Source organism: Staurois parvus, unplaced genomic scaffold, assembly GCF_062004578.1.
Source record: "Staurois parvus isolate SC_StPar_1 unplaced genomic scaffold, SC_StPar_1.0 ptg000362l, whole genome shotgun sequence".
Lineage (NCBI taxonomy): Eukaryota > Metazoa > Chordata > Amphibia > Anura > Ranidae > Staurois > Staurois parvus.
The window spans coordinates 8,778,329-8,801,940 of NW_028318158.1; the positions used below are offsets into that span (position 1 = coordinate 8,778,329).

General features: G+C 41.3%; 1 protein-coding gene across 1 annotated transcript; it reads right to left on the reverse strand.

Moving 5' to 3' along the window:
* Positions 1-477: 477 nt before the first annotated feature.
* On the reverse strand, positions 478-22,768 carry FAM177B (family with sequence similarity 177 member B). The gene is made up of 5 exons (XM_089684999.1): positions 22,745-22,768; positions 13,416-13,565; positions 9,831-9,897; positions 4,504-4,601; positions 478-3,115 (listed from the first exon to the last, which is right to left on the reverse strand). The coding sequence occupies exons 1-5, from the start codon at positions 22,766-22,768 to the stop codon at positions 2,918-2,920; spliced, it is 537 nt and encodes a 178-aa protein (XP_089541125.1). The 3' UTR covers positions 478-2,917.
* Between the last annotated feature and the right edge of the window lie 844 nt (positions 22,769-23,612).

Consider the following 23,612-nt stretch of genomic DNA (forward strand, 5'->3'; position numbering starts at 1 on the left):
CAAGGCCCTTTTAATCTGCAGCCACACAAATCTTTTAATCTGCCAATACAAAAATGTTAGCCCTAACTAATATATATGCTGGTAATCTAATGAAGACGAAGCAGGTAACCACCATGCCTACTACTATACTGCAACTCCATCTTCCTCCCCGTACACCTAGAGCTTGTTTGTTTGGCATATTAGACAAACAGTGCTGGCCACATTACACTGGAATATATTTGAGAAACACCATTTATGGTCCATAAAGCCCATCTTCAAATGCCCTTTCCAGCCGGTATAATGGCGTCCTGGAGCATTCTCATCAGTCGACACGGTCATGTGACCAGCACTGACTAATAAGCACTCACCATTGCAAGAAACATGCTGCTATACAGCTTCCAGTTCTGTATTTTGAAGTTTTCAAGTGCCGGAACGTTACACTTGATGGCAAAAGTGGTGGAAGATAGCGATCATATAAAGGCACATGCAACAAAAGAGTAGGGAGGGTGTTGTGAGTTTATTCATCATTTTACTGTTTGTGAACTATCCCTTTAACTAAGAGACCATATCCTACGAAGACCAAGCCTCTTCAAGAGAGTCCAAAGGAAGAGGGTTCTCAGAACAAAGGGGATTCCAAGATAACAGAGGACCCCCTTTTGTCTGACAACGGAACAAGGAATGGGAGGTTCCAGGGTATTCAAAAGTTGGGAGGTTCCAGGGTATTCAAAAGTGGTGCCAGGGTATTCCAAAATATTGCAAAATAGGAATTGCAATTTATATTTTGGTATTTCTTTTTGCAATTTTTACAGTGGTGATAAGGATTTTGTATATACCTGGAGGTTCAGGTCATCCCATTACTCCAGGAGGCAGAATGTATAGAGGTAGACTAGCAACTCGGGAAAGAAGGGCAATCCCTAGGGATCCCAAAATACTAGCCCGGGGATGTTGCAAAGTTACTATGAAAAAGGATGGAACAGGAAATCATTAGACAGAGACAAGAGAGGCTCCTGATGGCAGTCACGGGTATTTGTGATCAGACCAACAACAAACAGATATGCTGCATTTATTTCAATAATTTTACCAAGGAAACAATGGATATAGAAGTTCCAGATTATTATGATGTCATAAATGGCCATAATGAAGAGAGAGAGAGAGACTGGCAGGGGAACTCCATAATTTGCCAGATTCCTGGAATCCTTTTGACTCAATTGGAGGGTGGTTTGGAGATTTCTTCAGTGGTATTTTTAGTTTCTTCAAGAAAGCAGGAATTGTAATCCTTATGATCATAGTGTTTCTTATATCTATATACTGCGTAATAAAATTTGCTATATGGGGAGTGGGTAAGACTATGAAGCTAGCAAATAAGCCCAAGAGCCCAGACTCCACCTCTCCAACAGATGCTTGGTCCAGGCTTGCTTTGTTTGGACAATCCAAAGAGGAGGTGTGGTATTCTGAGTGATCATGTTGAACAAAGGTTCATTATGATCAAAGAGGGGATTGTGGGAAAATATGAGCTAGGGCTATTGATTCATGTACCATTTTGTTTTCATTATGCTTGCATTGTCTTATAACGAGTTAGAGTGATGCTTTAAGTAAATGAAATAAGAAATATCAGCATTATATTCAAGCTTATATGGAAAATTTTAGAATGTGTATGTAACAGGTGTAACCGCAATTGTACAAGGATGAAAGCTATATCGCAGATGTTCTCAAAGTTTCTTAGAAAATATAGATTGATACTCAGATAAGAGATCCGGGGACATAACCAAATAGGCAGAATGTACAGACTGGGGTTTAACTGTTTAGGGAAAGTTAAACTTTGTCTAGTATCTGGGTAAAAGAGAAAGGTATGCTTTGCTATTGGATAATTTGGGTTTGTCTTACTATTGGATAATTTGGGTTTGTGGTTTTTGTCAATATAAGCTGTAATGTACGTAATAAACTTCGCAATCTTCTTGTATCCCACCTGAGTGTTGGTTTACTTTGATTGCCCGATCGATCGAGCCCGTGCCACACCCAGATAGCTGCGCAGCACAGAAAAAGGAAAATACTGATATAAAAGAAAAGGGTCTAAAGGTCGGAATCCTTTCAGATAGTAAGCAGGAAATGGTAAACTCGTTCTAGTCACTTCCTTCTATCGGTAAAAGGTATGAGCACAACCTGTCTACTCTCATAGCAATAATGTAATAGAAAAAGAAGGGTGGTGGGGAAATCGTTGACTGCCACACTGTGCTGCCATCTTGCCTCATTTCCTTTCTATTGCGTTCATTCTTCTATATTCGCACTAGATCTTGGCCAGGTGGCCAGTTAGATCACTGTCAGGGCTTGCTGAACTGACACCCCAGAGCATCAAACAGAGTGCAATGCAGAGGGACTACTTGTAAAGTTGGACCACAGGGTTTTACCACACCCCAAATGTACATGTGAACAGCAGCCCTAAGGGTGCTGCTGCTGGATGCAACTAAGGGCTCATTCGCAAGTGAAACAGGCACTGCTGCTACGCTGTAAAGCAATCCTAGTGTGTTTGGCAAGTGGTGAGGAGGCGATATGTTGCCTCCTCACTTCTTGATTTAAACCCATGATTGCCGTGCAATGCATGCGATTGTGACACAGTAGTACAGCAATTAGAGGTTTAAAACAGGTGCGAGGAGGAGACATTGGCCTACACTGTGCCCCGTGATATTTGACTTCTCCCATGTTGTTTAGGTAGATCTCCACCTCTTTAAGGTTTCCTACCCCTGTTCTATATCTTTAGATAAATGCTACAACCTTTAAATATAAAGTATCCTTGACAGTTGGTACACTCAGGCTTGCTACCAGGCTTCAAAAGGTCCATCTCCAGCTTTGGTAGTCACGAACGTGAAGACCATCATCCTTCTTTTCACATAAATCCATTTGTGATTGAAACTTAGTCTTCAGTTTATATGTTCATTTATCTCTATTTCTCATTCAGACCAGTGTTGGGCTCCTGAGTCTCCGAGTCTAGATGATATTTGTCTTCTGCATCCAGTGATGTCTCCTGGCTTTGAATGGTTCCATATTCCATTGTTTGCATCTGCAAGTAATCCTTCTCCCTCAGGACATTTTTGTCTCCTGTTTCTTCAATATAAGTACCATCATCTTCGTCATCACTGTCCTGAATAGCGAGAAAAATATTTAGTGGAAAGGGGGACAACCATAGTAGCTTGCACTGCACTTAAGTTTCTAATTAGCTTTTTAGGGATGACAAAAATTGGCCATACATGGGGAGATGGGGCTCCTTTGTGGCAATGGAAGGCCTAATCTGCTATATCTGATCATCAGATTTGATAGAGATTGTCGGAAGGACCAGGGGCCCAACTTTGGGGCAGCAATATGACCGTAGAGCGGGCTTTATAAAAATAAATAAAATGCATATTTCTAAAGCACAAGAATACAATTTACAAATGTACATGAATGGCAAGTGGAATGCCATTCAAATAAACAAAGTTTTTAAAGAATGGAAAATGTTGTCATATTCTGTAGCCATATAACACAGCAGGGACAGATGGAGTATGACAATATATGTGTAGCTCCCTCTAGTTTAGGTAGGCTTTTTGTGTTTAGTTAGAGGTTTGCTAGAAGCCTGGGTGTGGAAGTGAGTCAATGAAGTCACTTCGGGTTAAGTTGGGAGGCTGCACATGTCAGGGCTTCTGGCGCCCTCCCACCCTTCTAGAAATTGCTGGAACTTTCTAGAAGAGGGGCAGAGAAGGGGAGGAGGACTGGATTTGTATGTTTGAAGGAACCTGGCCAATCCCCAGGCAGGAGGTCTGGCGTGGTGGCTAGGACAATCCCTTAAATATGGGAGAACCTGTTCAGTAGGGAGTTGAAGTCAGGGGGAAGATGGAGTAAGGAAGATTCTGCTGGTGTGGAGTCTCCACTGTCCCACAGTCTACCTAGGAAAGACAGCCTGTCAACAGGGAAGGAGCCAGCCCAGCAAAAGGCCTGAAATAAGCTGGAACCCATTAAGCTACAGGAGAGGACAGTGTGAGTACAGCCCCCTGAGCCAAAGAAGGAAGAGGGCAATCAGGTGCAATACCCAACTAGTTCTTCCTGGGACTACTTATTTGTACATCTCGGAATCACTTGCTCAGGGACACTCTCAAGACAGCCAGGTGGATGAGGAGATTTTCATCTGGGGTCTGGGAAGGTTCACTAAGGGGACCTAGTGCTCCTTAAAAAGACTATGTGCTGCTAACTTTTTTCCTTTTTGCTAAGAAGTTTGTCCTCCAAAGTTGTACAGTTCTATTGGGCATCCCATATACCTCAAGTTAAATTTACTAAACAAAACTAAAAAGAAACCAAGGTCAAGGGCTGTTTTACTGACTTTGGATGAAAGTGTGGAAAATGCATGTTCCCGAGCTGTGCAGAGCTTAAGGAAACTCCACGGCCTATGAGAGGGTAGCACTACATATCTATTCATTTATACAACTTTGTGACTGAAAGCAGTTCCCATACTTGTACTTAATCAATGCATTTGGCTGAAGAAGACTTTTATCATTTTACCTCTTCCTGTGCTCTGCTGTATTCATCAATAGCATACTGATATTTGGGAGAATTCAGTCCAAACAGGTTCGCTAATTTTCCGCCAAGGAAATCACATGCTGCAAGACATAAAACAGAACATAGCTATTAGCCACATACAGGCTTTTTTTTTGCAATTACAAACTCCATGTTGAGAACAAAGAACGTCCGATCAGCTGCACTCCAAACAATCCACTTTATTGAACCAAAATAAAACCAATACAGACAGTGGAAATACAATGGAGGACTGACAGGTAAACACATTTCACGCTAAAGACAGAGCTTATTCATTACCCCAGGGGGCTCAGGGTTAAAAGGCAACCAGTGGTGATCTACTGGTAAAAACTCTAGCTCCCCCAACTTCAGGTTATTTTGGGGAGGACAAGAGATTAGAGGGATAATTAGAGGGATAATTTAACAAGTTGTGGACAAAGACATTAGAAGGCTTTTGGGGAGAATATGTTTGGGCTCTTCTTTAAGCTCTATCATTGCTGCTTCACCCAATGAAAACTGTACAAGAAATAACGGCTTTTATTTTGTCCCCGCCCCTAGCAAATCTTTCTATTCAGAACCCTAAAAATTCCATCTGTCCTCAATGATGTCCATTTCTGCAATGTTGCCATCCCCGTGGGCCTATTCTTATTCAACATCTAATCTTCCTTAGGCTTATATCACACTTACGATCCTGTAGCTTGAGAGAAGTCTCCAATGACAGGATTGCTAGACTATGCAGGAAGAACATTCACCTGCTTTCTATTCATCACTTGCTGCAGAAAATGCTGCAGAATGTAAGTCGCCAGCAAGAGAGCGACAGTTTGTTTATCTAGCAGGTGAGGAAGAAACATATGAAAACAGGTCAGTATTTTACCTCCCTGCTGCGTCCTCTATGGAGTTCCTATGGCAAGCATCACAAGTGGGACATCAACCTTATTGGGTTTGGTCTTCATGTAAAGTAATATTTATGATATTCAAAAGGTATATGCAGTGTATTTTGCTGTAAAAGTTGCCATACTTGGGGATCATGGTGGAGAAACCACTAAAAACACAATGACCTGAGTTATATTGCTGTTGAGGTGACTGATGGCCAAGTTCCTTGGTAGGACTAGCCATAAACATAGGAATGTAATTAGTCAGGTTAAACAAAAGACACGTCCATCAAATTCAGCCAAAGAAATCAAATCAATTAAAAACACTGCATCTTAAGCCCCTTTACACCTATGAATTGAAGTATTACACAATACATACAGTTGTGTTCAAAATAATAGCTGTCAGACATCACTAACCTGATCAATCACTGTTTTTGGTAGAAATGATATTTCTACATGCTAAATAATTTACTAGCAGGTGTAGTAGAGTAATAGAAATCCAACAGACCCAACAGTCATGACATGCATGCTGCTGATTCTGTGTAACTGAATCACTAATTGAAAGGGGCATGCTCAAAATAATAGCAGTGTGGAGTTCTATGGTGTGGAGGTCATTCATTCTTTGAAAAACAGGTGGCAATTATTGCCCTTATTTAAGGAAGGAAGGCAGCAAATGTTGTACATGCTGGTTACAGTGCATTTCTCTCTGAAATTCTGAGGAAAATGGGTCATCAGACATTGTTCAGAAGAACAGCGTACCTTGATTAAAAAGTTGATTGGAGAGGGGAAAACATATAAAGAAGTGAAGAAAATGATAGGCTGCTCAGTTAAATGATCGCAAATGCTTTAAAATGGCAACCAAAACCTGAAAGACGTGGAAGAAAGCGAAAAACTACCATTCGAAAGGATAGAATAGCCAAAATGGCAAGGACTCAGCCAACCATCAGCTCCAGGAAGATCAAAGAAGGTGTAAAGTTCCCTGTGAGTACTGTTTCAATTAGAATACGCCTATGTGAAGCCAAGCTATCTGCAAGAAGCCCCCGCAAAGTCCCACTGTTGAAAAAAAAGACGTCCTGAAGAGGTTATAATTTGCCAAAGACCACATTGACTGGCCTAAAGAGAAATGACGCAACATTTTGTGGACTGATGAATGTAAGATTCTTCTTTTTGGGTCTAGTGGCCAGAGACAGTTTGTCAGACGACACCCAAACACTGAATTCAAGCCACAGTACACTGTGAAGACAGTGAAGCATGGTTGTGCAAGCATCATGATATGGGGATGTTTCTCATACTACGGTGTTGGGCCTATTTATCGCATACCAGGGATCATGGATCAGTTTGAATACATCAGAATACTTGAAGAGGTCATGCTGCCTTATGCTGAAGAGGAAATGCCCTTGAAATGGGTGTTCCAACAAGACAACGACCCCAAACACTCCAGTAAACGTGCAACATCTTGGTTCCAGACCAACAAGATTGATGTTATGGAGTGGCCAGCCCAATCCCCGGATGTTAATCCCATAGAAAACTTGTGGGGTGACATCAAAAATGCCGTTTCTGAGGCAAAACCAAGAAATAGAGAAGAACTGTGGAATGTAGTCCAATCATCCTGGGCTGGAATACCTGGTCACAGGTGCCAGAAGTTGGTTGACTCCATGCAACACAGATGTACAGCAGTTCTCAGAAACAGTGCTTATACAACTAAATATTCATTAAGTGATTCAAAGGAAAGCAAAATCTTAAAACATTTTTCAGTTTATATAGTGAATGTTTGAGTTTGTAAAGAAGAATACAAACACTGCTATTTTCCCAATGCATTTGTGTGGATGGAAATAAAAGCTATTAGAAGGATTTTATTCACTTTTTTCAACACACTGCTATTATTTTGAACACAACTGTATGTATGTTGTTTTGTCTTGCTGCATTAATTTTTTTGGGCACCCCAACACACTAAGGAAACACACCACAATGCACTAACATGTAATGAACTAGAATGGAATGATGTGAAAGAGCCACATAAAGCATATAAACCCAAAAAAAAGAAAAAAAAGTCTTATTGAAGATAACCAATCTTTAAAGGCGGTGGTTGAATTCCTTTTCTTTCTTAGGTTTTCTTAGGCTTTCCTATATTTTCACCTGGTGATCCTGCCTGGAAGTCTCTTGTTTTTCAACTTCCAATAATAGAACAAACTGTCCAGCAAAAGCGGCAGTTGGAGGGATGAGGCAAATCATTTACTACTGATAGGGGTGCTTACAATGATCAGCTTTTATTCATTTATGCAAAACCTTTATCTCAAAAGGAAATAAACTGTGTCAATGACTGCTTAAAAAAGTGTTAGCTGGAGTTTGGCTTTAAAATGGTTGTAAAGGCTCTAGGTTTTTTTACGTTCATGCATTCTATGCATGAAGGTAAAAAACCTTCTGCTTGCTGCAGTGCCCCCAGCCCCCTCAATGCTTACCTGAGCCCCATTGAGATCCAGCGATGTGCACTTCAGCCTCGGTTGTCCCGGGTCTCTACCTCCTCATTGGCTGAGATAGCAAGCGGGAGCCATTGGCTCCCGCTGCTATCAATCACAGCCAGTCAGCCAATGAGGAGAAAGAGATTGCGCAACCAAGCCATGGCCCTGTGTGTGCATAGACACACAGAGCAGCGGGTGCCCCCATAGCAAGCTGCTTGCTGTGGGGGCACCCGATAGGAGGGAGGGGCAAGGAGAGCCCATGGGGGACCCGAGAAGAGAAGGATCCAGGCTGCACTGTGCATAACCACTGAACACAGCAGGTAAGTATAGACATGTTAGTTATTTAAAAAAAAAAAGAATGTTTAGTATCGCATTAATGTGTTAGAAAAATCCATCTAAATCTGCAAGTTCACCTAATACTATGCTCTCCACAATGCTACTGTCCAAGGGTGGCTCCTTAATCCAGAGTGGAATCATCCTAAAACAGGAAGTGTGTTACAGGCCAGATCACCAGGTGAGTAAAAAGACAAATGCTTTTAAAGATTGGTAGCTGAAATATGTTAATTTTTTGTTTTTAGATATACCTTTAATCCTTAGCTGACTCAGGTGCTTAAATACATGAATGATAAGTACACAAGTCCATTGTTTTAAATATATGTGACACCACCACTTTTCTGAAAACTAAAAAGATGTCCATATACATGGCAGCCACTTTCCATCCACCAGGAATCTCAAATACAATTGCAAACAATCACCAGAAACCATGAAATCTACAACTCACAATTTTGATTGATCACCAGAAAACAGCTACTGTGAAGCTGAAAATTGGCAATAAACTAACAGCTTCAATACATGTTATTGAATGGCTAAACCGACAACAGAAAAAAAGCGACATCTTAAAAGTCAATCAGATTTTTGGGGGGGGCAATTTCAACCCTCTTCTAATATAGTTGATAAAAATCACCATCTTACATCTTTAATTTGACCAGAAATGGGTTCTTCAAAAGGAGCCACTGACAGAAACAGGAACACACGCAACTAAGCCTGTCAAATGCTGCCAGTACCATTCCTTTTAGGTCACAGTGAACCAATGACCTCAGTGTTTATAGGTTGGGTTGCTTTTGGTAATTACACCACATGCTGCTTTTGAGATCTGTGTGGAGTTGGCCTTAAAGTCTACCACAAGAACAGCATGCAATATCCATTACATAGCAGGAAATCTAACGTACACTATACATCAGAAATAACTATTTTGGTATTCCACCCAATGGAAGGAGCAGAGTTTAGCAACAGTTCCTCAATACTAACGGGCAGCAGTTGAAGAGGATAAATAACTATTTAGTGGAATGGGTAATGTGGGCCCTATTAAATTGGCAATTGGAGTGAGTTCATGTGATCTCTTAAAACTGAACTTCTGGCAACAGCTACAGTAAGTGCTCAGATGAAATACCTATATGAGAGTCATTTTACCAAAGTATTTGTGTTTCAGTCCCTCCAGTACTGAAATGTATACAGTTCTGCCACTTAGCACACCCTCATCTGGCAAGGCAGGAGCCATGTGTTTTTTTCCACTGCAGTTCAGTAACACTTACTGGTCTTGTTCCACCTTGTGATTGGACAGTTAAAGGAGAAGCAGCAGACTGATGAGCTCATCTTTCTGTCACTCTACTCTCTCCTATCAGCTTGTTGCTTGTTATCATATGAGCACTGCAGTGCACACAACTGGCTCCTTAGACTTATTCGGCCTCTTCCAGTCTGAGCTCTGCTGTACAGGGACTGGAAAAAGGCTGATACAAAGTCAAAATCAGGTACTTACACTACTTACATTAAAAAAAAATTACCAGATGTTTTATTTAATATGGAGCTGATTTAATGGATATCTTTTACAGTATATCTGACTGGAGTTCAGCTTTAACATACACTCAAAAACGTGTGAAATGGTTCCAAAGGAGACAAAACTTTACCAATTCATCTTATTACTCACTATAAAAGGTGGTGGTGGCAACCCGAATCATCCAAAACTGTATGTATGTGATCCAGGTCATCTGAGTCTGCCGAAAAACACAACAAGAAAATTGTTACTTCTTGAAATAACAGTTCCCAGAATTCCATGCAGGTGGAACATTATTCACCTGTACTACTAGGTCTAACCAGAGGTGGGTGTAAACATTAGTCAGGGAAACTGACAATATTTCCAGTGAGGACACATGTGAAAAAGATGCTGGAACAATAAAGTATATCTAAACGCAAAAATTAATATGTAATGTATTGCAGCTTACTAATCTTTAGATTCCATTTTCTTTGTCAAAAGTTTTATTGAAACGCTGAACAATATAAACAGCTGATCGCCTGCGCAGGGGTGCCATGTAATAGATAACCGATGAGTAATTCAACAGGCAATGATCAAACATTTGAAAAACATTATTAGCAATATAGAGCCGCCCAGAGGCCAAAGCTCTATCGTGGGCTTTCATGGTTCAGGAACAATGCCCGAGTGATCAAACAGTATGCACTAGCAAAAAAAAACAATAGCGTTTCAGTTAACCAGGGAAAAGAGGTAGACAAAAATACAGAGAACAGAAAAGAGGAAAGAGAAGAGAAATTAACAGAGAACAAGAAGAAGTAAAAGAGAAGAGTTTTTCTCCCATAGGCCCGAAAAAAACCACAAAGCTAGAGAGTCCCCAAAACCCAATGGAGATAGACTGGGGAACTCATACGTCCACCAAGGACACCCGATCTTCAAGAATTTAGTATGAGTATCATCAACAATACTGGTAATTTTTTCATGTAACATCAGGGTGGTCAGGGTAGGCTTAACCTTACAGAAAGGGACAGAGGGTGATCTCCAAGCCTTGGCAATGACTCATTTAGCGGCTATAAAGACATAAGTGGCAAGCTGGTGCACAAACAGGCCTGTAACTAAGCAGTGAAGTAATGCCGCTTTCACGTCTTTTGGAATGGGAACATGGAAAAGGGAATATAGTAGGCCAAAAACGCTGGACCAGAACCCAACTAGATGAGGACATGACCACCAAATGTGAATCACATCCCCAATGCAGGCAGGCACCCAATACCAACGCAAACAAACTTTATAAGCAGCCTCCATAGTCGCCATATTGAAAGAGCAACGGGATTTAATCAACAATGCTTTACTCCATTCAGCTGGGCCTATAGATGCTCCCAAGTCCCACTCCCAACGTGAAACATAAAAGACAGAGGAGAAGAAGCAGAATTAAGTGCAGAATAGAGAAGAGAGATAGTGCTTGGGGACACCGGAGATGTCCGACAGAGATGTTCAAATGCCGATGGCCTATAAGGGAACTCGGAGGTCCGTCTCAGAGAAGAAACCCAATGGCGCAGCTGAAGGTAGCGATTAAATTCAGTCCAAGGAGCCTGATACGATTCCTGTAATGAAGCCGAAGAGTGGAACATTCGCGAAGAAAGGAAATGGCAAACTTGAGTAAAACCATGCTCGGACCATCATTTAAAGGCGGTCAGCTGGTCCAGACCAGGGAGCAAAAGAGGGTTATTAAACAAGGACATTAAGGGTAGGTATAGAGACATGAGGCCACCCGAAGATCTAATAGAGTCCCAAAGCTTCAAATTATGTAACATAAGAGGGCTTAGCGTAGTGGGGCGGAGTTTATGAGGGAGCCACAATAGGGTCTTGACTTGGATTGGGATTACAATTAGGGAATTCCAAAAGAGTCCAAAGCAGGATATCGGACGTCAAAAACAATAAGGTCAGTGGGGCTGAGCCGCCTGGTAATATTTAACGATATTCGGAACCCCTAAACCCCCTTTAAGTCTATGAGAAAACATAGTAAAGCGCGAAACCCGCGGTCGCTTAAAGGCCCAAATAAAAAGAAAAAATCTTATTTTGTAATAGGCACAGAAAAAAAAAAGAGGGGACAGGAATAGGCTAGGAATAGGATAGGAATAGTGAAAGGAATTGCCATGACTGCAGAAGGGAAGTAATAGTACGCAAAAGGGGGTAGTAGTTAGAGGAGAAGAGGGAGGAAAAGGATGCAGTTAGTTTAATTCACAAATAATCAATAGAAGAGGATGCCCAATGATAAGGGAAATATTGTTGGAGATGTAAAACCAAAGAAGAAGATAGAGAAACGTTAAGTGCTGTTGTTTTATGTGGGTTGATCTGCAGACCGGAGATAGCGGAAAAACGGTAAAGCAAGTGTTGCAAGTTTGGTAAGGAAGTCAGAGGATTTGTGAAGGTTAGAAGTGCATCGTTTGCAAAAAGATTCAGTTTATATTGATGACCAGCATAAGGGATTCCAGTAATATCATCTAAGTGCAAAGCGATTGCTAGAGGTTTAAGGGCTAAAACAAATAAAACGGGATAAAGGGCAACCCTGCCTAGTGCCTCGTAGAATTGGAAAAGGATCTGACAGCAAACTGGCATATTTCACGCAGGCAGGCTTGGAAGAATAAAGTGCAGCGATCCAAGATAAGATATGATCTCCAAAACCCCAACGTTGAAAAACATAGCTTAGGTAATCCCAGGACAGAGAGTCAAAAGCCTTATATACATCAAGTGATAAAAGAAATCCTGGGATCTTCCGACTATTCAAAATGTGTATCAGATGGATCACTTTCCTCACATTGTCCCCCGCCTGTCGTCCAGGAACAAACCCCACCTGGTCTCTATGTATCAACTGCCAAAGATATCGGTTTATACGGACACTCAAAATCTTCCCTAGAAGCTTCACATCTTCATTTAGTCTTTAGATTCCATTTTAAGCTTTTTTTTCCCCCTTTATTTTCATCTGGTGATCCAGTCATTAACAGACTTCCTTCCATAGGACATCTACACTCACTCCTTCACTGTATCTCTGGAGGAACATTGTAGCAACCTGTGGACATCAGCATTGTCAACCTGTGTAGACGGTGATATTATATGGACTAGCAGATTTATATGGGCTTTACAAGTGTTTTTTACAGCCCTTCAACTACATAAACAAAAGCTGACCATTGTAAGCAAACCTGTCAATGGTAAATCATTTGTTTCAAACCTCTAACTGCCACTTTTGCTGGACCAATCAATCTGTTAAAGAAAGTTGCAAAATAACAGACTTTCTGCCTGATCACCAGGTACTAAAACTATGTTACACGGGACTCAGAAAAACAAAGACTGCTGTGTTAAAAGAGAAGTATGACCAAAGCTTTTTTCGCTATACTTCTCTTGTGGGTCACAGGAGTACATTTATGTCTTTAATAGCAAGATATAGAAAGATGGCTCCATCTTTCAGCATGCAAGTGAGAGCCAGCCGTACCAACCTCCCCTTCTGGGCTAATGCTCTAGTGTGCTCTGGAGGAGAAGAGTGGAGTGCAGTGACTGACAGTCACCACTCTCTGCCTGGAGCAGACTGAGAGCTGAGCGATCATTGGTCATGTGATGGATCAGTTCTCGGTATTAGAGTATGGGACAGCTGCAGCATCACAGAGATCCATGATCCATGTTCCATGCTAGCTTGGTCAGTTTGTATCTTCAGTCTAATAATCAGACTTACAGGGCAAGACTAAGCAGACTGGGTCAGAATGAAATCAATACCGTGTCCACATTCCTAAAGTCGATCCTGTGCTCTTCCTCCTCCTCCTCTTCTTCCTCGGTGCTGTACTCTTCCATCGTCTCTCCACTCGCAAAATGGATTATCCTTCTGGGTAGTCTCTTCTTCTCCATGTCTGACAGCTCAACTTCCTTCTGTCACATAGGAACATTCACACAGAAACTGAGATTGGAGGCAAATATACTTCATAGTTACATAGTTGGTCTGGCTTAAAAAAGACAGAAGCCCATCCAATTCAACCATTAAAAATAAAAAAAAGTTATAATCCTATACCCACAGTTGATCCAGAGGCAGGCAAAAAACACAGCAAAGCATGATCCAATTTGCTCCTGCAGGGGAAAAATTTCTTCCTGATCCCCTGAGAGGCAATCGGATATTCCCTGGATCAACTTTACCTATAAATGTTAGTATCCAGTTATATTCTGTGTATCTAAGACAGAATCCAGGCCTTTTATAAAGAAATCCACTGAACTGGCCAGAACCAACTCTTGAGGGAGTCAATTTCACATTTTCACAGCTCTTACTGTGAAGAAACCTTCAAAGTTTGGAGATTAAATTTCTTTTCCTCCAGATGTAAAGAGTGCCCCCTTGTCCTCTGTGTTGACCTCAGGGTGAATAACTCTACACCGAGTTCAGTATATGAACCACTGATGTATTTATACATGTTGATCATATCCCACCTTAATCTCATCTTCTCAAGAGAGAATAAATTCAGTTCCTCTAATCTTTCCTCATAGCTGAGCTCCTCCATGCCTCTTATTAGTTTGGTTGCCCTTCTCTGTACTTTCTCCAGTTCCCCAATGTTCTTTTTGTGAATTGGTGCCCAAAACTGAACTGCATATTCCAGATGAGGTCTTACTAATGATTTGTACCGGGGTAATATGATATCTCTCTCTCTGGAGTCTATACCTCTCTTAATACAAGAGATGATTTTGCTCGCTTTAGAAATCGCAGCTTGGCATTGCATTATAGGTCATAAATTTTGAAAAGCAAAAATATCTCACTCTAAAGCTGATCATACACTATACAATCTTCTTTAGAGCTACCATTAACTATGTAGTACAAGGGACCGCCTGATCTGATACAAATTGAATGGATTTATTAGTTTTGCCCACATACTTAGTTTAGGTAAAGCTAAAGGAAATTGTGCAGGGATTGTACAATCAAATTGTATAGTGTATGGCCACCACAGGGGCGACCATACACATCACAATCTGATTGTACAAATACATAGTGTTTTGTAGATCAATCTACAAATGAGCACTCGTAGGCAATTGATTAATCACTGAATAAAATATCAAACAATTCGGCACATATGGTATTCTTCTGCACTGTGCGTTAGACTGAAAATGTTGAAAGTATAGTTTATCAGTAATTATTGGCCGTCGATCTTATGATGGCCTCACATATTGTATATTTATGATTCTGTCAATCAATGCAACTAAACTGAACACCTTGATGAAAAAAAAAATCACAAACCAAATACACACTATTGGATAAATCAACAGATTTTGCCATGTCGATTGGCTGCGGCTGAGTTTTGAAAAAAATATCTGTGTGCATGTAAAGAAGTGATCATTATACAGAGTTATATGATTGATTGTAATAGATGTACAGATTTCTGATCGCTCACAATTTCAGTTGATATCTTCAGTCGAGTGCAGAACGATACAGTGTGTGCTTTGTTGTTCCATAATTTAATTGATAACACTGTTCAACAAATTTTTATTTTTTGCCAGTTTTGGAAACAAAAGGATCCATTTCTTAATGAATTTCACATTCTGAGTTCAAATATAACAATGAAATTTGTCAATTGGCTCTAGTTTTTCTGTAAACGGAAAGTTTTCTACTATAGGCGTAATGACTACATAATGCACAATAATTATATAGATGTCTTTCCACAAATATAAAGCAAGTGATATTGACTACATAACAAAGCCTAAATGGCATAATATATTGCATAGGATTACCAAGAAAAATTATAGCCATAAGCTAAGTTGAATCATTTTAATACTTAGGATTCTCACTAGTTTTGTCTTCAGTTTGTGTCGGTTTTGCTTCTCTTGGCTTTTCTCTTGTATTCGAGGAAAGGGCTATCTCTAACAACTGTCCAGCAATAGTCAGCAAGCATTGATGGGCTCCATTTACCTTGATATCTTCTTTCCATAGCTGCAATGTCTTGATGGAAGCGCTCTCCGTGTTCATCACTCACTGCTCCACAGTTTGGTGGGAAAAAATCCAGATGCGAATGTAGAAAATGAATTTTTAGAGACATGTTGCAACCCAGATTTCTGTAAGTCTGGATGAGTTTTTCTACCACTTTCTTGTAGTCTGGTGTTTTATTGTTTCCAAGAAAATTTGATGTCACTGATACAAATGCTGTCCAGGCAGCCTTTTCCTTTCCACGCAACAGAGAAAGAAACTCATCATCATGAATAAGTTTACGAATCTGTGGCCCAACAAAGACTCCTTCATTTATTTTTGCAGCACTAAGTGCTGGAAATTTGCTAATCAGGTACTTGAAACCTGCTTTATTCTTGTCCATTGCCTTAACAAAGTTTTTCATTAATCCCAACTTGATGTGTAATGGAGGTAATAACATCTTATTGCTGTCTACAAGTGCTGGATAGTTAACATTTTTTTCTCCAGGCTGCAATGACTGGCGTAATGGCCAGTCTCTTTTGGCATAGTGCATTTCTCTCGCACGACTGTCCCACTCACAGAGGAAGCAGCAGTACTTAGTATATCCACCTTGAAGTCCAAGTAGGATAGCAATCACCTTCAGGTCACCACAAATCGACCATTGATGTTCATCATAGTTGATGCACCTTAAAAGCTCTTTCAAGTTTTCATACGTTTCTTTCATTGAAACCGCGTAAGCAACTGGAACCGACGGCAGCTGACAACCATTATGGAGCAAAACAGCTTTAAGACTCGCCTTTGAAGCATCAATGAACAGCCTCCACTCATCGGGATCATAGCATACGCCGATGGCTGAGATTAAACCATGAACATTGTTACATACAGCAATATCACCTTCCTGGACGAAGAATGGGATCAGATCTTTCTGACGATGACGGTAGAAAGACGTACGAACATCACTTGCTAGGAGATTCCACTGTTGTAGTCTTGACCCCAAAAGCTCTGCCTTGTTCTTCGGAAGATCCATGTCTCTGATAAGATCGCTCAATTCCACTTGTGTAATGAGTTGTGGTTCAGTGGGTGTGGATGGAAGAAAGTCTGGGTCATGTGAGGTTGACGGTTGATGACTACACGCTTCAGGTTCTTCCTCACTTGACTCAACCACGAAGGATTCTGGTGCTTTAGGAATTGGTAGCCCCTCTCCATGAGGAACTGGACGTATTGCCGATGGAATATTTGGATAGTGCACAGATAACTTTTTCTTCTTATTTAGCCCTTTTGTTGGAGGCACCATACAAAAGTAACAATTACTAACATGATCTGTTGGCTCTCTCCAAATCATTGGCACAGCGAAAGGCATAGATGCCTTTTTTCCATTCAACCATTGCTCCAGTGCCGTCCCACAAGAATTGCAGCATATATGTGGTGCCCAGCTCTTGTCCTGGTCTCCTATCTTGCAGCCAAAATACAAGTTGTAGGCTTTCTTAATCATTCCTGTTATCCTCCTTTTTTGTGAGATAAAAGTTATTTCACCGCAGATATAGCAGAAATTATCTGCTTTATTCACACAAGTTCGAGGCATTACTGAGTAGCCTATATAAGCATAAAACAAAATGTAAAGACGCTGTCGAACTACAATCAGCTACAGATACTGCAGCTTTTATGCAGTGAAGTGATGCAATTAAAGGCTAATATTGCATCATCTCAGTATACATGCAATTTTCTATTGGTCACCAGTATCAATTGAGCAATATGCAGCTGAAGTTGCATCATAATTTTGAATGGCTTACGTCATTAGATGGGTGAATATATCATGGAAACTAGAGCCAATCAACATTTTTTAGGGTCATTTTCGTTTTCAGCACCCCAAAATTATGTAAGATTAGCTAATTGTATGCCCAAAACTTTTTACCTGTTGAACAGTGTAATGAGTCACTAATTTATGTGATTGCTGGCACCTAGATGGATCACAAATTGCTACATGTATGGCTGACAAACAGCTTTACCAAAACTATGTGGTATGAGGATGGAATGAAACAATCCATCCAATTTGTATCTAGACCCTAATTCAGGAATACACCAAACAATATTTTGAACCAATCCTGCTCTTCCTTCATAACTGAGAGCATTGGCAGTAGACTTACTAAATAGAGGGGGCCTAGACTTTGGCCCCTGACATCTCCAGGGGGCCACACATAATATTCACTATAGGTAGTGCTACAGAGGTTTGTCAGAGACTGCTGACAATTTTCCTTTGATTATCTAATCATTAGAGGGGTAAAATTGAAGTTCGTTTTTGATCTCAGGGATTAGAAAATTGAAGGAGCAGGATGGAAAATTTTTCTCAAACAAAATTCTAACAGTGTATGTGGTTTTCGTTTGGGAATGTCCATTTGTTCAAAAATCAAATATTAAAAACCAAATTAAATTTTGCAGTATTTTCCATCGACATTCATCAACCTGTTGATTGTGCTGAGACAGGGGCGGACTGACAACTCATGGGGCCCCCGGGCAATAGGGGATCATGGGGCCCGTGTCCTGGCCCACACCCAAAAAAGTCTATGAAAGGTACCAGGGACATCTCATGGGGCCCCTTACTGACCCCGGGCAGTGCCTGAGTTCCCCAATGGTCAGTCCGCCCCTGTGCTGAGAATTTTCATGCAAATGTTTGTTCAAAAATCTACTAGTGTATGGTCAGCTTTAGTAATTTTTGTTTTGTCTGCAGTTCCTTTTCATTCAGTAACTCTGATGCTGCTGACTGTTGGCTTCATTTAACAGCCTGCAGCCCACAACACACCTTAAATCCACTGAAGATCTTGGGAATTAGGACCTATTGATTAGGGCTGTAAAAGCATTTCTTGGGCAATCCTTTTATTAAGTGCCCATTCACATCAGAACAGCTTTGAAAATGCACTGCAGTTGTAATCTGCTGCAGGTGTCAATGTAAAGTTAATGACACCCCAAGCGAAGGTCACAAATGCAGCGCGTTTGTCTGCACAGGATTGCATGGTGCAGAAGTATCAGGCAATCTGGTTACAATGCATTTTTTAAAGTACTGCATGCACTTATTTTGGTGCAGTCCAGTGCAATTCAGCTCTTTAAAAATGAATGGGCTCAAATCGCATCACCCAGCACTGCATGTGAATTGCTGTTCCTGTGCGATTCACATGTGGTGCAGTGTGGTGCGATTTGAGCCCATTCATTTTGAATATCCTGAATCGCACTGGACCACACTAAAAGTGGCTGTGTGAACCAGCCCTTAAAGTGAATGCATTTCCCATTTATAAAAAAGGATGATTACAGGATGATGAAAATAGTAATAAAGATAGAATAGGTAGGCGCTATATATATATATCAAACTACAATAAAGAAGGGATGCGTATATACACATAATCCCTATAACTAACCACTTTATAAAGTGCAAGGTCCCCAAAACTTTGGCCAACTGTAGTGACCCTAGACAAATCTTGTCTCAGTGTTCTATTCTAAGTGAAGCTGCCCCTAATTATGTGTGATTAACACTTATAACATGCAAATAAAATATAAATAGATTGGCTCTACATTTGCCCAAACAATAAACTTCACATAGTGCAATAAGTACAAGATTAGTACCACCTGAGGGTTATCTCAATTTTGGTCCATACAAAAAATTCTAGTTTACAGCACCTGATATTCCCAGGCAGTCTCCCATCCAGGTACAACCCTGCTTGGCTTCAAAGATCAGGTGCATTCAGGGTGATGTGATCGTGGGTGGCTAAGTGTGCTTAGACCAAAGAGATATTGTAACTCCTCCGTATAGCAATTCAATTAATAGTGACCATGTGAAGTAAATAATAAAAAACTATGAATATAATGACAACTCTTGTAACTGTCCCAAAATAGGGTAATAGAAAATTCCAAAGAGGGTGAATAAAATCAAAAAATGTAAAAAAAATCTAAAAAATATATAAAAAATAAATGTGACTGTGATCTTCACCGCGTGTGCATAACCATGAAGTGTAGATGACTCACTCACTAGATCCTTTGACCTCAGTTATGGTGGTCAAATGCGCCTTTGGTTATATAGGGAACCACCCTTTCTGGTTGGATTCTCCATTTGTCTCCCTCTAAATCTACATGGGTTATAGCCAGATATAAGGGATTCCAATAGGTTTTCCAGTAATATACTTTAGGTTGGTTTTAGATATTCCTCCCACAGGAATGAAGCCGGCCAATTAATGAATCAGACAAGAGAATAGCTTATCTAAGTGTAGTACTTTAATAGGAATCAAAATCACATAGACAAAAATATTCCACTCACTTGTACAGGTGCTTGTAAACCAGCACCAGTGTTTCAGGCATATATGTTTTTAAAGATGGCCGCTTTGCACTTCAAGCCTCGCTTTCACTTAGCTATTCCCGGACCCGGAAGTGACGTAATGACACTCCTAAGGTGGTACTAATCTTGTACTTATTGCACTATATGAAGTTTATTGTTTGGGAAAATGTAGCGCCTATCTATTAATATTTTATTTCCATGAAAGTAGTAATGGCCGATTTGGCATTATGAAGATACATTAGTACAAGGACATTTTAAAAATGGTCAGAAAAAGTCAGATAAAGACTATGATCAGCTTTCATGGAAACCTGTGCTGAGGAATATTTGGGCTTTTGATCTCTCCAGGTTCGATCTTAGGCCTCATTCATACGGAACATACTACAGTGTACACCTGTGTGAGGGCCGTGTTTACCTGCACAGGGATGCACACATGTTGTGTGCATGACGTCCCACTGATGTCATTTGGAATACAGTGGCTGCAGGGACACAACCGCTGCTCCAAATTTGCGGGTGTGTACAGGTGCGTGTCCCTGATCGCAGACAGTATGAGTAGGGGGACACACACTTGCACCCACAAAGATATCAGATTGGGAGCATTGGCTGTGTCCATACAGCTGCTGTGTCCCAATTGACATCAATGAGACTGCTTGCATGGGGATGTACAAAACACCAATAGCACGACCTGTGTGAACGAGGCCTCATTTGCAATAGTGGTTTTACCACCCCAAACCACTTGCCCTTTAGCTGCAAAGGCAGCGGAGGGGCATGCTTTGCATCACAAAAATTGTAGCTGCTGTGATGAATGAATGAGGGCACCGGCAACCACGTCCACGGCGCTCTAGTGCAGGGTTCAAAGGGTAAAGAAGGAGGCAATACAAAGGCTCTCACTGCATAATAAATACTCTGCCAAATGCTCCCCTACCACTGGCCAAAATTACTTACCTTTCTGAAGGAATATAAAGTAGTGGTCACATGACTGATCCAATATCTTTCTGCTCTTTTTTTGCAGAATTGGCATAGCAGTGACATGGTTCAGGCTACTGGGGTGTGTCCACTGTGCTGTTTGGAGCAATGTTAGAGACCACTAGATGTAGTGCTTAAAATGTCCTAGAAAAAATGTATATGTGTGTATAAGTGTATAATAGTCCTTAAATGTGGAATATCTTGTGCTTAAAATGAGGAATCCTGTATTCCAATATACGTATAATTTATATAAGAGATAATTTGGTGAAGTGTGGAAGGTGGTAAAAATGCACACTCACCAGATGCGCATTTAAAATGCGCAATGTATAGTATATAATGAAGTCTGCCAGAGGCCCCCTATAAGGTGGAATGGATGTACAGCCTGGTAAGGATATCCCTCCTCTGGATACTGGGGCTGCTTATGGCCTGATGTTACCCGAGATTCATTCAGGGGGCACCATGCGTGCATCCAAATTCCAATAAGTATATTTTCCTTTCATCTGAGATGTGTACTCTACCCACTGTTATATAACGTTTGTCTTCATAGTGCTTATTGCCATACTTGTCCACACCAACAAGTGCACTGGTTTTCAGATCACGAGACCTGAGCAGCTCCCAGAAGGAGCCTAGCAGTCCCCATGTCCGGACCTGTGTCAATAAATGGCTGTGTCAAGAAGCAGCTAGGAAAAGGAAGGCCCAGAGCTATAAGAAACAAATGGTGCTTAGGGCCTGCATGACAGGTTGGAAGGGGAACCAAATAGCATAGAGTTAATGTTTTCAAAGTGAGATGTAGGAGGTATGCTAACGTGACTGGCTGATGTGGAGGAACGTAGGAGTTTAAACTGCAGGAAGAGGTTGGACTGTAACAGTCGGAGTCTGGAAGTCATCGGATGAATGGCTCTCCCTCCCGCCCTGGTACTTGCGCTGTAGGCGGGAGTTGGATAGGTCTTACAGTGACCGGGTCGGCGGTTGGGACTACTTGTATGGGATTAAAATCTGTTGCTATGGGATACGAGTGGGGATACATCTGTTGGTATGGTGCCCTCTGGTTGGGTGAGGTCCAATAATAGGGACCAGGAAATGGTAAACATGTAAGGTCTGTGGGCAAATGGTAATGCCCCCAAGGCGGTGTCTTGCAGCTGGGGGCATATATATATTTGGCAAAATGGTGCTACAGACACAAAATTGCTGGTTAATTGTTTTTTCAAGGACTTACTTCTTAATTGTGGCTGTAATGTTAAATTGTTATTTATTGTTATGTTTTTTTAAAAAAAGGCCTTTTGACCATTTAACTCCAGTTTGTGTTTAAGGCCCCTTTCAGACAGGGACGACCAGTCAGCGGATCCACTTGCTCAGCTAGGGATCTCTCCGCTGATCCCTGCTGAGCAAGTGGATGACAGGTCTGTGTCTGCTCCCCTGCTGCAGAGTGGACACAGACATGGCCTGCTGTTCTCTAGAGGACTTTCAGATGGAACCAGACCGCTTGTCCATTTCCACCTAACTGTCATCCAATCCAATCTGCCAGACGCATGGGGAACAGATCCCCATCCCCGTCTGTTTTTAGCATACAGGATCAGATGCCGGTACATGTCATGCAGATGAAGATGGCAAAACCCTAAAAAAAAAAAAAAGAGAAGGGAATGAGGAAAGGTGGGGATGAGAATTGGACCTCCTAAGTGACTGATCACCTGACTGTTGTCAGCTGGAGATGGGGAATACACATTTGCAAACTACTAACTTTTGGATAACTAGCGCTGTGAAGATAAAGATACATCTGACACTTTGCCAGGCCTACTGTCCAATGGGGATCTTAGAATGATTGCAAAAGAAAAGAAGCAAAGAGTAATTCCTATAAGTTAACCTGAACTAAAACTGAAGACTGTTACTCACCATTATGACATTCCCGTCAGACATGTCTGCAATCTAGTGGTTCTTTTTTCTTCTGAAAGTCAGGAGGAAAAACAAGAAAATCAAGATGTGGGAGGACAACTGGAAACAAGGTTCCTGGGGGAGGAGAATGGAGAGTGATTGTGAGGTTGGCATACTGGTTAAGCTGGACACTTACATTTACAATATGATTACGCATACCAACAATTGAGACTGAACAAGCCAAGTGTGACGTGTTTGGTTTGCTAAAAGCTGTACTCCAGGCACAAAAACATTCTTTAAAGTTTTTTTAAAGGCTGAAGTTTTTTTTACCTTCATGCATTCTATAAAGATACAACTTTCTGTGTGCAGCAGCCCCCCCCCCCCCCCCCCACAGCCTCTCCCTTATACTCACCTAATCCCCCTCTCGATCCAGCAATGTGCACAGGAGCATTGGCTGTCCTGGGTCTCTCTCTCTCCTCATTGGCTGAGACACAGCAGCGGGAGCCAATGAGGAGCTGGACACATAGAGAGGGGCTCAGGAGTGAAAAAAATACCATAAACCAAAAGCGATTTCTCCTGCGCTCCGGGACCCAGGCCGGTGGCGAGTAGATGGAATTAAAACCTCCAGAGAAGCAACCACCGGAGTATCCAAAGTCGTGCAGCTCCAAACCAAGGCTGGGGAAGCCCGAACAAACTGTGAAGTGAAACAACAAGAAGCGCACCAACCTTGTGCATTACCTCAGTAACCAAAATTTATTTAATGAAGGAATGGTACTCACAAACAGCGAATAAAAACAGGCATGTCGGTCCACCCATGTTGGTTCCTGGGATCTATCATTTCTTTGGGGAGCCTGGAACTGCTGAAAACTACTTCTAAAGTGAGAACAGG